Raw genomic sequence first — 15,192 nt, 5'->3', positions numbered from 1 at the left:
TTACCAGACAATTAAAACAGAAACCTCCTTTTTCCTCCAACTCACAGAGTTAGGCCTCCTTTTATGGGATTGTAATTAATCCAGTGATTTGGGGGGTGTTAATCTACACTTTGGCTTCTGTGCATTAATAGTAGCCAGACAAATCCTACTACATCAGGGTGAAACTGGGAACCCACGACTCACACATTTTGCACCTACATTCTGCATGGGATTTCCACCCCACCCCACCCCACCCCATCCCATCACATCCCACCCCCCTTCTCTTTGACACAAGCACACAAATGCATAAATACATGCAAAGTGAGATGACATGCTGGCTCTGGGCAGTAAGAAGGCGTATCATATGGAGTGGCAGCTGAGGATGTGAGACTAATCTGACAGGTGCAGGCTGGGAGAATGACAGCATGGGAAGAGGGGGTGGATGAAGAGGAGGAGGAGGGGAGGGGTCATCGCTTGAAACAGGGCGACCAATCTGATTAAGGGTTGTCTCACGTTATCAACAGACAGGCCCAACTAAGTCTATGATCTTGACAAACCTTGTGAGCTGCAGCTTACCTTTTTTTTTATATCCTTCATTTTCAAGCTCTAAGGTGGAGCAGCCAAGTTGTGACAGTTTCTTCCGCAGCACATTCTCATGCGGTCATGTTTGCATTTATATTTGTGGATCAAAGCAGCCAGCAAGGGACTCCTGCCTCAGTATTTATAGAGGGTGACAAGGTAGCTCTGGATCAGTATCATCATATGTAGAGCTCTGACTAATATAGCTTTACAGACAGGTAGTCCGCTTACTTTGACTCTGCCTGGTGTGTTATTGTGCTTTAATGAGAAAAGCACATGCTATTAATGTGTTGTGTCTGTCATGTTTCCTTCTATTTTATATACTATATATTTAGACTAGTATTTATTTCTGTTTTTCTCTCCAAAAGTTACAACAACCACATGTTTTTGTCTCCTTCATTTTCTCTTTCCATCCTTTCATTCTTCCCTGCACGCCTCCATGCTGCCCCAGAGGTTTCTTCAGCGTGTTAAGGCTCACACAACAAACCACACAGTGACAGCAGGGTGGCCAACATACAGGCTGCACACCACATCTGTTTCCAGTGACTAGCATCAGGTTGAGATCCTATGACCACACAGGATGTATCAACTATGACAGGATGCAGGTGTCCAAAATTAGCAGGAAGAGTCTAATTTTAAAGAGCTTTGTTCTCTGACACACATCCCATTTTAAACAGTCTCCAGTGTATTTCACAGGGCTAGAGGATGTAAAGTGTGATGATTCTGTTTGGAAAGAAAAAAAGCCCAGCTGAACAATTATTTTGTTTATAAATATCACAATAACTAACATGTATGAAGTCTGACACAGAGCACCTGAATCTTAACAAAGTATAACATGTTATTTAGTGTTGGTTTTAGATGCTCCAGTACCTTTGGACAGAACAAGGCTAGTGGTTTCCAGTCTTTATTGCAATAAGCTACCTGCCTGCCTCATATTTATCAGATAGATATGAGAGTTATATCAATTTTCTCATCTAACTTTCTGCTAAAATTTGAAAAAGATGTTTTTACCAAAATGTCAAATTGTTGCTTTTAGCCCTGCTTTAAACACAAACACATTTACCCATGTTTTTCATACCTGTGCTGTGTCACAAAATGTGCTGACTTGGTCAATGAGGTAATAAAGGTAATGTATTGAGCATGATAATCCTGACCTCATCTGTCCACCACAGTCACTTAAACCCTCCAGCTGTTACCGCCTGCTCAGAATGCTGAAAAACTGCAGAGGTCATGACCTTTTAGAATTGGCAAAGCCCAACAGAAGGAGGGTAGATATTAAAGGTCATCTGACTGTGACCTTGTCAGGTCAACTTAAAACAACCTAGGAAGAATTGTGTGTACTGTATCTGGAGGACAGACACACCTATTCATCACACAAGTGACCCAAGCACATACACATAAGCACTCACACACACATTTCTTGCACATACACTAACGAACAGGTCTTATCTGACCTCTTCCAAGACCACCACATGGGCTGTGGCCCTGTTGTTTTCATTCAGTGAGCCTTGAAGACTGTTCTGTCAGCTGCTCAGGTTTCTCAATAGCTCTAAACAGGATTTAACCCTTGGAAGGTCAGGGTGAGGTCAGTGGAATAAAGGCAGCTCCAGGATTTACCTTCCTCCTCCATCATCCAGTCATTGGGCCCACATGCTAAAAGTGACATATTTGTTTTTAGAGCCTGTCTCAAGGACCAGGACTGGTTATGGTCAGAGGTGGATAAAGGATGCCCTTTTTATCAGCAGAGCAGAAATGTCACAGACAGAAAAGATGAAGGTGGAATACAGGAGACTCGTTGAAGACCAAATAAAGCGAGGTTCTTGTTGGTCCCTGTTGCTGTTTGTTTGTGTTACTTGGTGTAGAATAACACGTACTGTTAAGGTGAAATTATACAGACAACTATTTGAGGTTAGATGATTTTTAGCCACAAAAGGATGCATGGGTCAGTTGGTCCCCCACTTCGATCTAGACCAATCTATTCCAACTTCAAATGGATATCATTTAGTGATCCCCTTACATTTCCTCTAGTGAAACCATGACATTGAGCCCAACATTTTAAGTGTTTAGTGAAATGTCTCAGCATGCTTGGATGGATTGTCATGAAATTTGGTGCATGCTTCATGTCCCCGTCAAGATGATTTGTGATCATTGTAAAATCTATCATCAAAACTAATTTTGGTTTGTCCAATACTTTAGTTTTTGACCAATACCTGAAATACATTTCCATCAGCTTCAGCTAATGTAAATTGCTAATCAGCAAAATGCTAATCAGCAAAATGTCAGCATGATAACATGCTACACTAAAATGATGAACATGGTAGATATTACCTACTACTATCACTTTAACTAGGCCGGCAATTTTCTATATTTTTCAACAAATCTCATGTGCCAACCAATGATGAATTGCTCCTACTTACAAGTATTGTATGTGTATCCAAAGCCTGATATATCTTATTCTTCCTTGCTGTAGATCTCTGAAAACATTATCGCTATTATTAGTCTCTGGAGCTCTTTCTAAACAAACCATGACCATACATTTTCTTGGCAAAGGAATGTCTCCCAGTGCAACAGTGTGGCTCACATATGTATTTTTAATAGTTTTTGGACATTAGTGGGTCTACAGTATACCGAGAAATAGGATACACCAGGCTTTGAATGTACACAAATTACCTTTACAATACGTAGATAAATTCATTGTTGGTTTGACTGCACATGAAATTTGTTGACAATAAGAAAAATACAGGAAATCACCAGCCTTATCCTTTAACATTGTTTTCAGTATGCCAGTGTTAACATTTAGCTTAAAGCACTGCTGTGGCTATTTAGCCTCACAGAGCCGCAAACATGGCTGTAGACTTAGCCTGTCTCTTCCTCTTTCAGCCACTTCAACCCATTCCAGGCCTTAACCTGTGTTACCTCTACCCTCATGCACAATTACCCAACCAAGTGGAAGCTGCTCTGTCTGGCATGGGGCATATTTTGAGTCGGGGTGGCGTGAAGGCGAGAAGCTTTGCCACCCAATCTGACTGCAAGAGCCCCACGCCTGTGGAGTCCTGAAGGGAGAAAAGATTGGGGACATGGATTTTAGGAAGGGGGGATTATTGGACAAGATCATAGGCATGCCTTCATAGATAGCAGAGCGCTTATTACACACATAGCCAGTCACAGCACACAGACTTTAACTCAGTCAATCTGTCTGCAATGCTTAGACATACTGTTAACCCCCACGTGGAATCAGACACCACACAGACAGATAATCCTTTCCAAAGTCTGTCTGTTGATGTCCCCCCACCCCAGACTCACAAGACACAAATAAGTGTGTTATGCATACATTCAAGCATGCGCACACACTCACACACTGTGGGGAGGATTTGAGGTCACAGCATGAAGCTATTTTTTGGGTTCAGGGAGAGTAAAGGATTATTGATTTAGTAGGTCAGCGGCTAGATGTACCCACATGAAAATATTGTAGTACAATTCAACCGTATCAACTCTTTCTCAGATTTCCGTTTTACCGCCAACTTCTCCAGCAATAGCAACATTTGATTTGTGTGTAGTGAAAGCTTTGACATTAAGTGCTTTTTCTCTTCCACCCGCCATCAGTAATGGCCTCCCTAATGTTTCTCTCCGCGGGCTTTTCATTCATGTCTAATGGTCGTTCCATCAATCTACACACAATGACTGACTTCCCTTCTGTGTCAACGTCACAAATCCCAGGTCCCGTGGTCTGTCCCTGCTCTTCATCTATAAGCTCTTTTCCATTTTTTCATCTCAGCTCTTTGCTTTCTCAGCTCTGTGAAACATCTCTCACTCAGCCCTCTTTTTCCCCTCTCTGTATTCATGTCACGTCCTTTCTTTGACAATTGCTCAGATTTTAGACTTGATTCAGGGAATAAAATGCAGCAGCTGTTTGATATGTGAATGAAACATTGACTTCAAAACAGCCTGAATTCAGTAGCCTTAGAGCAGATGAAGCTTTATGTTTAGTTGCTATCTTGCTCAGTGTATGTTTTTGCATGTCGTTGTGTATATGTATGCTTGAGCATATAAATGGACCTGGCAGGACCAAAAAGTGGGACCAGATTCAGGAAGGAAGGAGCTCCACTCAAATTAATCTCCACTGGACGGCCCAGTAAAGGAGCAGAGCCATTTTTGGGAGCAAGGAGCCATCTCCTAGGTGAGTACCATGGCAACAGGCAACGTGGGCCCCAGCTTTCAGAGCTGTCCTTTTCAAGCGTCCGATCAAATGTGGCAGGCCAGGTTTTTGTTGTTTGGCGTCTCTTACTTTCTTTCTTACCCATTCTTCTGCCTCTTCTTTTCTCTCTGTGCATGACATGGCCCTGGCCTGTTTCACCAAGGAGGCTGTGAGAAGTCTGCATAGGGTGAGAGTCCGTGGGAAAATGTTGCCAGACAACACAGGAGTATGTGAAAATGAGGGCATGCTACTATCGTCTGCCTGGGACTACAGAGGACGAACTGAGAGTTGTCACATCAAAATGAGAAGAACTGCACATTTGATGCTTGAAAGTTTGAATGTTTTTACTCATGATAGGTCTAAACATGAGCAGATGAGCTGGATCAGACTGGAATTGACCAACTCACTCAGATCAATTACCTTTTCACATGACTTTAACATGTCATGGCCTGTTCATCTTCAAATCCTCTAGTGCTTGACTGTATTAACCTTTATGTTTCAATACTATTTTTTTATCGTCTGTATTTTTAGCTATGATAGTGATAGCTCTATGGATGTCAGTCTGTTGGTTGATCAAACCTCAATTTTGATCCAAAATGAAGTATCTCAGGAACTATAAAATGTATTACCATGAAATTCCATACAGATATTCATGGTCCCCTGAGGATCAATCTGTCTGACTTTGGTGATCTCCTGAATTTTCCTCTGGCGCCACTAGAAGGTCAAAGTTTCCTCTTATCCTGTAAAATATCTCCACATCTAGAGGATGTATTGGTTCAAGATTTTGAACACATGATTACCTGACAGTGTATCCTGAGAGTTTTGCAAATGTAATGACTTTCCCTCTAGCAGCTCATATTTGTGGTTTTAACTTAAAGGTCTTGAAAACTATTGGATGGGTTATCAAAACATTTTGTACTGATATTAATGTCCCTTTTAGGATTAACAATCATGTAACTTGGCATATAGAATCGTCATCTGGTCAAAATTTAGATTTGTCCAAAACTTTGATTTATGACCAAATACCTGCAAATTTTACATCAGTACTGCAAACACGCTAAACTAAAGAATAGGAAAAAAAAGAACTGACACCAGATGTGGTGTTAGGTTTTATTACATCTGTTAAACAGTGATTACTTGAAATGTTACAAGGTGCATGTCAACAAGGACAGTGGTAAATAAAAATAACATCACTTACAGTTATATATTATACATGCTGAATAATTCAATGCATCTCTTGCTGCTTTTGGACTCATGGCTGATGGACACATACACTAAGTGGGTCTCTGGATGTTGACAGAGAGCCACCTTGTGGATAAATGAAGTACCTTTAGATTATATGGTTGTTAAAATGTATTTTCTAACAGGAGGTGGATAATGTTTAAAGGCAGCCACATAAGAACACACATGAAAATGTTAACCTGATTATCTGTTTTTAGTATTTAGTCACCTGCATTACACTATATTTTCCATAACATTCATGTCCTCCTTCCCTCACCTCCCTGACTACCCCACCTAACGGGAGCCCATGAGCGGCAGAAGCCATCCAAGGTGACGTGACACTTTATGGAAGATGTAGCCTTTCTCACAGTCAGCCCCTGGTGGCTGGCTAATAACCCCTGTGAGGAAGAACACACCCCTGTACAATGTGAGCAGGGGGCTGCCAGAGCTCATGGTGCAGTCAGCGTTGGTCCGGTTAGTGGTGCAGCCCATTTTATTGGTAATCAGGTTGGGGTGAGCCTCCAGACACTCAGTCAGGGGCTTGTACACCAGCTGGTTGAGGGTGAGTGGACCTTGAAAAGCAGATTCCTCCTTGGATTCTTTCCAACCAGTGACCATGGCAGGTAACTCTCCTGACATCAGAATGTTCTCGGCAAAGTCTCTTTCTGGCAGACAGGCAGGAATCACTTCTTTCTTAAAGGTGATGCGGTCACTAAGCTCAATCACAGCCAGGTCATTTTCAGGGCGATCTTCCACATAGCGTGGATGAACGTGAACTACTTTTACAGCCAATGTACTTTCACCTACTTCATCAGTTGTCCTGCGCTTGCCTGAGAAGAAGACAGTTAAGAGACAGTCTTTACAGTGATGGTGCTTCTATAGTTCAGGTACACACACTGACATGTAGGTCTTGTGATAATTTTTTAACAGATACATTTGATGTGCACATGCATAACTTTTGAAACAATATAGTCCCAAAATCCTCATTATTTGTATACTGTAAAAACACAACTTTGCTCATAATCTCAGTGGAAATAAGGCAGTAAATCATAAAAATATATTGGATATCTTTTCAAAATGTTAAGATGTTAAAGTTTTCAGTTTTCATAGGTGATAGGTTTTATTTCAACATAAGCATGTTTTCAGGTTTTCACCTACCGTTACACAGTATGATGGCATCTGCCTCACATGTGAAACTGATGTCAACAACATAATGTACACTGAATACTGTGTTTTAAATGAGGAATTGACATCCAATTTTTTATAAATAAAGTACAGATCCTAAATGTTCCTTTTCCCTTCTTTGATGATATGTCTCCCCCTGGTGACTAACTAACTTACTACTTAAAGATTTGATCCATCCTGGATGAATTATCTCAACTTTTTTCCAATTTAAACATGTGTATTACAGAAATGTACAAATGTGTATTATATAAGTCCTGTTTGTGTTTAATATGCACAGGAACTAGTTCGGGGATGACGAACGTTAGTTTGTATCATGAGATCTCCTAATTGTAGGTAGAGCTGTTATTATCTGCTTTTTGGTCACATGGATGTTTTAGACACTTTATAAGTCTAAATGTTGCATTATTAACTTTTTGGGAGCTTGTAAATTCTCCTTCTCCTTTGTGTGCTGTTTTGCCCTGCACCTGTAGTAGAAATTATGATATTATCTTTTTTATTAGCAGTAGCAATAATAATGGTAAAGATGTGATTATGTATTTTGTCTACTCACCAACTGCTACTCGGAGGGAGCTGTTTTTGTATTTGTTGGCACACTGAGCCGAGGTCAAGACCAAGTTATCCTTTAGAATGACTCCACTACAGAAACCTTGTGACTCTGGACTCTTCAAGAGAGCCTGCAAACAACACCAACATGCAACAATAAGGCCCATCTTATGCCTGAAATGTGTCACAATTTGTGTGTGTGTGTGTGTGTGTGTGTGTGTGTGTGTGTGTGTGCATTCCTACCTGCCAGGGACACTCTGTTGAAGTACAGGAAATACCCTCAAAGTTGTTGTCGATGATGAGGGACTGTCTGTCATTCCACTGTCTCAGACTGTTCACCTTACCACAGGCGTAGCTCTCTGAAAGAGGAATGCGTGATGCTTATGTTTACTATCTTATATTAGAATAATTTCTTTTTCTATTTTCACAAAGGAAACAGACCTCAAAGTGAAACTGATTACATACCCGCAGATTCACATAGATTTCTGTCCGTTCGGCTGAGTCTCCATCCACGGGCGCAAGAGCACTCGTAGGATGTGAAGCCTGGTTTGCAGAACTGGGAGCATCCCTTGTTCTTTTCCACGATGCACAAAGTCTGGTCTGCACCGCCGAAACAGTAGGGGGAAGCTATCAGCACTCACAGACCAGATGAAAAGCAATCTAACAATGACGATCACACAAAACTGGACAACATCTCCTCACCATTTTCACAGTGGACTCCTGTAAAGCCCGCCTTACAGACGCAGTCATAGCCTCCCACACTGTCCGAACACATGGCTCCATTCTTGCAGGGGTTGCCTACACACTGGTCTCCATCTAAACACAGACAGCAAGTCTGTAAGACGACGTAATGCTACTAATGAGTGTGCAGTGATGGGGAGTCATTTCAACACAGCACTTACCGATGTAGACAGACCAGAAGATATCCTGGAAGAGAAAATGAAGTGTGATAAGTGCAGGAGAAGATGCACAATGGCTTCCTCAGGAAGGATACAGAAAAAGCAAAGAGGACAAGGAAGAACTTCACAGTGAAATCCTAGAGCTCACCGTGCGGTATGAGTCCTGGAAGTACTCTCTGGCCTGCTCATAAGTGCACACTTTCTCCATGCAAACCTGCTCCAGGGTGGAAGTCGCAGCCGGGTTACCGACGTTCCTCTTTGAACGGGAGATTACAGAGCTCGCCTGATGCTTGTCCAAAAACACTGGAGAAACAGTTAATGACTCATCAAGTTCATGCACAACAAACTGAACTACACACTGTAGTTGAGAGGAAATTACAGTTTTTGAGAAAAAAACTGATAAGGCTATCTTAGCATTTAGACTAAAATGATTTTTGGTTTTTCTTGGGTCTCTGGAATTTGTCATGAATTTGTGATTTTCAGAGACTCAATAGTCAGATTCATTGGTTTACAGAAGAAATGATTAGTCAATTAATTGATTAGTTGATCAAAAGAGAAAAGAGAGAAAATAACAAGCAACTATTTTGAGGATCATAATGAATTTTTTTTTTTTAAATAACACAAACCAGCTAGGTTCAAAAATGTGAGTACAGGCTGTTTTTCTCTCTGTGATTGGCATTTTTCAATATTTTCTGGCATTTTATAAACCATATGATTAACTGATTAATCAAGAAAATAGTCGGTAGAACAATTTTTAATAAAAATAGTCTGGTTAATGGACAAATAAAGAAGACAATCATCGTGAAGATGTTAAAATTTTAAAATCTCAAACTTTCCTATCTACTAACATAGGAAAGCTTGTAAAAGGTTAGACATTATCAAAACTATAAGCAATAAACAGAAGTAAACTAACCCAAATATGCAGCACCTAAAGCTCCCGGGCCCCTTAAAAACACAGCATCTATTCAGTGCTTTCATACTTCGGTCTTGTGGTTCATAAAGACTCTTCTTAAGCAGACGAGCGACACTGACATGACATACACAGCATGCTGCTATCTTGACCTATTTTAATTCCTCACCTCCCTCTCCTCTCATTAAAGATCAGACTACACTGTCGTTGAAATCTACAGTCTCCATGCTGGTCTGCTCACCTGTTTGGGGGGTGTGAATGGCTGACACAGCCCCCGCCAGCAGATATAGGAGAGCGGCAGATGTTGTTGAGGAGCGCATGGTGACACGAGGTATGACCCGATTCTGAGTCAAGTTGTCGGGATCGGGATCAATGAGTACTCCTAAAAAAGTACAGATTACAAACATGATTCACAGAATGACTGGAAAAAGACAGTGAACTGTGGAAGGAAATAAAAATACAAAGTATCTGCTTGCTGTCATGCAGCAGTGTGTCTGTTAGTGTGCTTATTTTGGCACTACACTGTTGTCTCTGTTTGCAGCAGGTGGCCCACGGGTTGATTATGAAGTTTATCTAATTATTTGGGGAACTCACTGCGGTCAGGATGCATTACTTAATAATCCTACTATTAAATTGCATAAGACGATAGAAGAGGAACCAAATTAGCCACTTGAAATAGTTTTGTAATGTTAATGTGTACTCTAAGTTAAATGTTTGTCCATATGCATTGTGGTTTCACGACCGTTTTAGGTTCATTAAAGTTTAAGGATTTCCTTCCTCATTACAGCGTTCATCGTCAGAAAGATACAAATACTGAAGAAACCATTTCATAGACTTTTCAGTCAAATCAAATAATGAATTAGGGGAATAAATCTTATAAGCAATAGTTAACTTAAAATGTCTTCATTTGAGAATAGCACTACTATGTGTTATTTTAGATGATATCTTGGCCAATTTCAGGATTAATTAGGGCATGAAAGTGCCAAGTGCCCAAAGGTCCCTGGCACAGAGATTGCAAAGAATTTACTGTTTTTGTAGAGATTACTATTCTAGGATGCCTTTTTATTTTTGAAAGGTGTTGGATGATTGGTACACAAAAATTGGTATAATTGGCACACAAAAATTAAATTGCAACATAGTGGGCTTGGATGTGGCCAGCAGGCTCCATAGCAGGGTCATGCTGGGATAAGGTTTTATGGATGTTTATGAAATTTGATGGGATCTCCAGACAGGAAGTCATCCATTTAGCATTACATGCATCGATTTTAATTTTATTAACATGTTTGAGGCCTTTCGGGTGGGTTTGTAAAAACTCACAAAACCTTGCACCCATATTCGAACTAGAAAGTATTTTAATTTGATATCACAGTTGGACTTTTAGCATTTAGAGATGCTAGGGGTGCTTGAAAACTCATAAAACTTTGCACATGCATCATACAACAGTAGCAATGGCAGAGACTGTGATGTTAGCACCCCTCAACAGCATTTTTGCAATTACTCTTGTCCCAAGTTTCTCATGGTTGATAAGAGCCCTCTGGTAAATGTATTACTCATTAATATTTCACTTATGTAGTATTGCCTACAGGCAGCTGGACAGGAAGCCTAAATGTCACATAGTTCATCAAATGTATACACTTTTCCAAAAGGTCACCTCCAGTGGCACGTGCTGCACAAAGGAAATAATAGTTTACCCCTTCATACAGTGTGCGATAATCCTGAAAATTCATAGCTGTGTCAACCAACCCTCGAACACACACAAGCCGCGAGGGCCTGTTCATTTCTGCTTGTAGCTTTAATTTGTTATCTTTTCTCAACATTCATTTTAACTGTATATTTAATATTTTGATATGCAGTATGTAACACAACCACCCAATTCAATGATATATCAGTTTGATCATTTGGTCTGTGATTTTACACGTTCTAGTAAATATTTTTAATAATATAGTCATTTTTGTAAATTGCAACTAACTGAACACCCCTACCCTCATCCTCTCCTTCCAACTTACAGTGGCCATGAAACATGCAAAAAATGCCAGAGGCCTTCTCTAGAGCCAGTGTTTGGTTTTTCTGTTCTGAGCTACTGTAGAAACAAGGTGGAGCAACATGGCAACAGAGAACCCGCTCATTCTAATGTAATAAAAACACAATGATCTTTATTTTCACAAGATTTATATTAGAATTAAAAGATACTTATGAATATTATATTCCATTTCTGCCAAGTCTGTTCTGTGGGATGTCACTAAATCCTACACATTGCACCTTAAATAAAAATAAAACTCTCATCTTCTTCTTCTGCTTCTCTTTTATGTCAAATAAAACATCATCTGCCTAGAGGCTGCACGTAAAAAAAATTAGCTTCAATTAAGACATCAAATGGCAACATTTATCTTTAATATTGTACATAACCCCTTACAAATAGCCTAAATAAACAATAAACCATTCATTCATAATTAATTAATGTCAGAGCATGTTGTAAAAGTGACTAAATCCTTATTATTATACTGTTTGTTTTTTAATCAGTTCTGAGAAACGATCCAGTAAATGAGCTCATATTATTTTATGATCATGACAGCGCAGTTTTACAGCAAGAGGTCATTAATTGTTGCTGCTATCATGTTGGTGGGCCTGTTTGTTTACACATTAAAAACACAAACACTTTCTCGTGTGTCATCAATAGTCGATGATATGTCTTTATGTGTGAAGCACTGAAGGTCGGCACAGCAGAGTACAGCGTGTTTCATTTTAATAGGAAGAGAGGCTAGCTTTTTGCTTCCTATTTATGTAGCTTTTCCCAGGAAGATAGCATTAGCTCACTGGGTGACACAGGACAAAGATGGAGCCAGAACAACTAACGCATCATCTGTGCAGCAGTAATAAAACAGGATGCTGCGCGTCTTTAAACTACTACAATGTAACAAGAACAAAATGTGCACACATCCGTCGCTGCATGGTTTCTGACACAGGGTGGGTCACCTAATCCTAAACTCAGCAGATCAACGTGGGTCTCATGGATTCAGATGAGTGAAAACAATAACAATAACAATGATCAGCAATACTTACTGCTCCGGACGAAACCTAGGTACCGGCCCGGGCTGCTTCCTCTTCCCGCTGGTCGTAAAACACGGCGAGGCGTCTTGGATGGCTCCGGCCTGTTAATCTGAAATAACAGAGGAATGGACACATCCAAGACTGAAGTGCCCTCTCACTGTTTACTGCGTGTGGTAGGTGTAATGACAATGACCAGCCGTTAGAGGGCACTATAAGACAAAGATGGTGGTTACAGCTCATGTACTGTCTGACTTGCAAGAGGATGAAGGTTAAGATAAAACAAATGAAATAAGGAAACCTGTAAAGTAGAAATAAGAATGAAACATAAAGGTTATCCTGAAATTGTCTGTATTTTCACATTTACTCGTGTTCAATGACCGCATTTCAGTTTTACCATCAGGATAAACATATTATTGACATATTATGGAGTCTACCCAGAGCTTTGGTTGAGAACAGATTAATGAGGAAAGAAAGACTTTGTTTAATTTTTCAGGCTTTTCCCAAGTTCCTGCCTTTAATATGTGGATATTTTCACCTTTTCAGGGATCCATCTAAAAGACACATGCAGGTATATCCATGTGATGTGCACACTTGATCAAACAAAATAAGATGCTACTGGCTGTGATCAATAGGAGAAGCCTAACTGCAAACAAACATGCGTCAGTCTAGACAATAACAAACAGACAGTGACTAGATTGGGCTCTACACTTTCGAAAACCAAACTCCCTCCTCAAGTGGCCTTCTTTCAATGGGATTGTTTGTGAGAACAATGTAATTTGCAGACAGGGCCGTGGGGCTTTAGTGTCAGCTGCAGCCATGTTAAATGTCTCCATTTCCCAAGTCTAATAACGGAAGCATTATAAAGCCTTCTCAGACCAGCTGATCCCCAGTGCTGGACAGGGGCAGGAGCTGGACTGCCCAGTCCGGGGAGACTCACCTAGGAGTCGGGAGACTGGAGGGAGAGCCTGCTCTGGCATGCAAAGTCTGCCAGAGCTGCAGCTAGATGTGTAAATGATTGGGATTGTGGTAATTTCCCTAGTGGCTTTGGTGAAATCCAAAGTTGTGCAGGGTGAGTATGTACATGTGTGTGTGAGCATGCAGGTGTGTATATTACTGTAAATGCTGGCTTGAATACAGTAGCTGTAGTGGAAAGCTCTGCATATCTTTCCCAATCATCCATCCATCTCTTTCTCTCAGTTATGTTTTATTCAACATGCCCCTCTCATATTGTCTCTCTCTCTCTCTCTCTCTCTCTCTCTCTCCCTCTCTCCCATTTCTTTCCACTCTTCTCATTATTCTTTGAGTGCTTTCTCTAAATTGGGAGGGGGGAGGCAAGAAAGAGAGGCGCAGCGCTCACGTGTGACCTTGCTGACCCATTCCTCTTCAAATCCATGGTCCAATTTTACTGGCACACCAAACAAACATCTCAGCCATTACAGAAGGCATCCATAATTAATGCCACCTGATATGTGACAAGTTTCTGATGGATTTTACAGGCTGGAGATGAAATCCCTGGGACTCCTTACACATGTATGCTGTAAATAATTCTCTCCCTACATCTTTTTTATCCTATGCTTGTCATTACTCCTTTATTTACTTGTTCCCCCATATATTGTCATTTTGTCAGCATAAACCATGAGATTATTTCTGTTCAGTAACTACACAGAAATGTCTGCATGGTACACATACAAATTGACAAACATTTTCTGTGATTCCATATTGAATCCAACTGCAAACAACAACCCACACACAACACAATCACGCCTATATCAAAGCGCCAGAAGATTGTGTGTAATTGAGTTTGTGTGACAAGGACCAATGATGATTTTGTATTAAGTACTGGAGAGCAGGCAAGCACTGCCCCTGTAGGGGTCTTTCACAGCTACGCTTGCTACTCTTGAAGAATCACCTTTCTCTGTCCCACATTTCTCTGTGATCAATTCATGTCAGCTGGCCATATTTTATTTAACACTTAATCGTGGGGCTCCCCCTCCCTACATCCCCTGCAGTTCATTTGTTCACAAGTAGGAGAAAAATAATTAAGAGCACGTGAAAGCTCCTTTCCACACTCCTTCCCAGTTTTCTGCACTTTCCTGTGTCTGATTCAAGTACCGTTCAGCAGAAATGGGTGAGCCATTATTCGACCTTTTCTCTAATTAATTCTTCTTTTCATACAGTGCCCTCCATCTGATGGGTGGGAGAGGATCAAAACGACATGATTGCAAGCTTGAAGCAGGTTTTAAGATGGTTGAAATCCTCTTTTGTGATCCTCTTTCACCCTACTTTCAACAAGCTCAGTGACTCATGAGTTCTTTTCTTCCACAAAATGTCTTTCGTTCTCTTTTTGTGTGTGTGTGTGTGGAACTCTTTTATCTCACCTGCCCCCATGTCCCTGCCGCTGCCACATGCACTACCTTTCAAAATGATATGCAGTATCTGACCCAGACAGACGAGCAGAGCATGGTTCTGTTTTCTCAGCTCAGTGGGGAGGTGGCAGAGGTCCTGATTGTGCTGAAAAGGCACCAAGAGAGCAGAGACAAGACTGAAAGCTCTCCAAATGGACTGTACTCATGCCAAAGCTGCTCTGATGCCTGCTCTCTGCACATGTAGCAACACCTAAAAGCCCAGAGGGT

The 15,192-nt window shown here is 40.8% G+C and overlaps 1 protein-coding gene across 1 annotated transcript; it reads right to left on the bottom strand.

Annotated features, from left to right (window-relative positions):
* Positions 1-5,849: 5,849 nt before the first annotated feature.
* On the bottom strand, positions 5,850-12,716 carry proza (protein Z, vitamin K-dependent plasma glycoprotein a). The gene is made up of 9 exons (XM_053338031.1): positions 12,572-12,716; positions 9,753-9,893; positions 8,750-8,904; positions 8,605-8,629; positions 8,405-8,518; positions 8,168-8,302; positions 7,946-8,061; positions 7,710-7,833; positions 5,850-6,804 (listed from the first exon to the last, which is right to left on the bottom strand). The coding sequence occupies exons 2-9, from the start codon at positions 9,829-9,831 to the stop codon at positions 6,269-6,271; spliced, it is 1,284 nt and encodes a 427-aa protein (XP_053194006.1). The 5' UTR covers positions 9,832-9,893; positions 12,572-12,716; the 3' UTR covers positions 5,850-6,268.
* Positions 12,717-15,192: the final 2,476 nt, after the last annotated feature.

This window comes from Scomber japonicus, chromosome 18 (genome assembly GCF_027409825.1).
Source record: "Scomber japonicus isolate fScoJap1 chromosome 18, fScoJap1.pri, whole genome shotgun sequence".
Taxonomy (NCBI): domain Eukaryota; kingdom Metazoa; phylum Chordata; class Actinopteri; order Scombriformes; family Scombridae; genus Scomber; species Scomber japonicus.
Note: the sequence above shows the minus strand (reverse complement) of the source record. Positions and strands in the feature narration are given on the sequence as shown.

Excerpts from the sequence above, each read along its gene's own strand:
- proza (XM_053338031.1), bottom strand. The coding sequence starts at position 9,831 with ATGCGCTCCTCAACAACATCTGCCGCTCTCCTATATCTGCTGGCGGGG. Across the intron at positions 8,062-8,167 it reads AAATCTATGTGAATCTGCGG|AGAGCTACGCCTGTGGTAAG; the intron begins GTATGTAATCAG and ends TTCCTCTTTCAG. Across the intron at positions 7,834-7,945 it reads CAACAGAGTGTCCCTGGCAG|GCTCTCTTGAAGAGTCCAGA; the intron begins GTAGGAATGCAC and ends TGTTGTTTGCAG.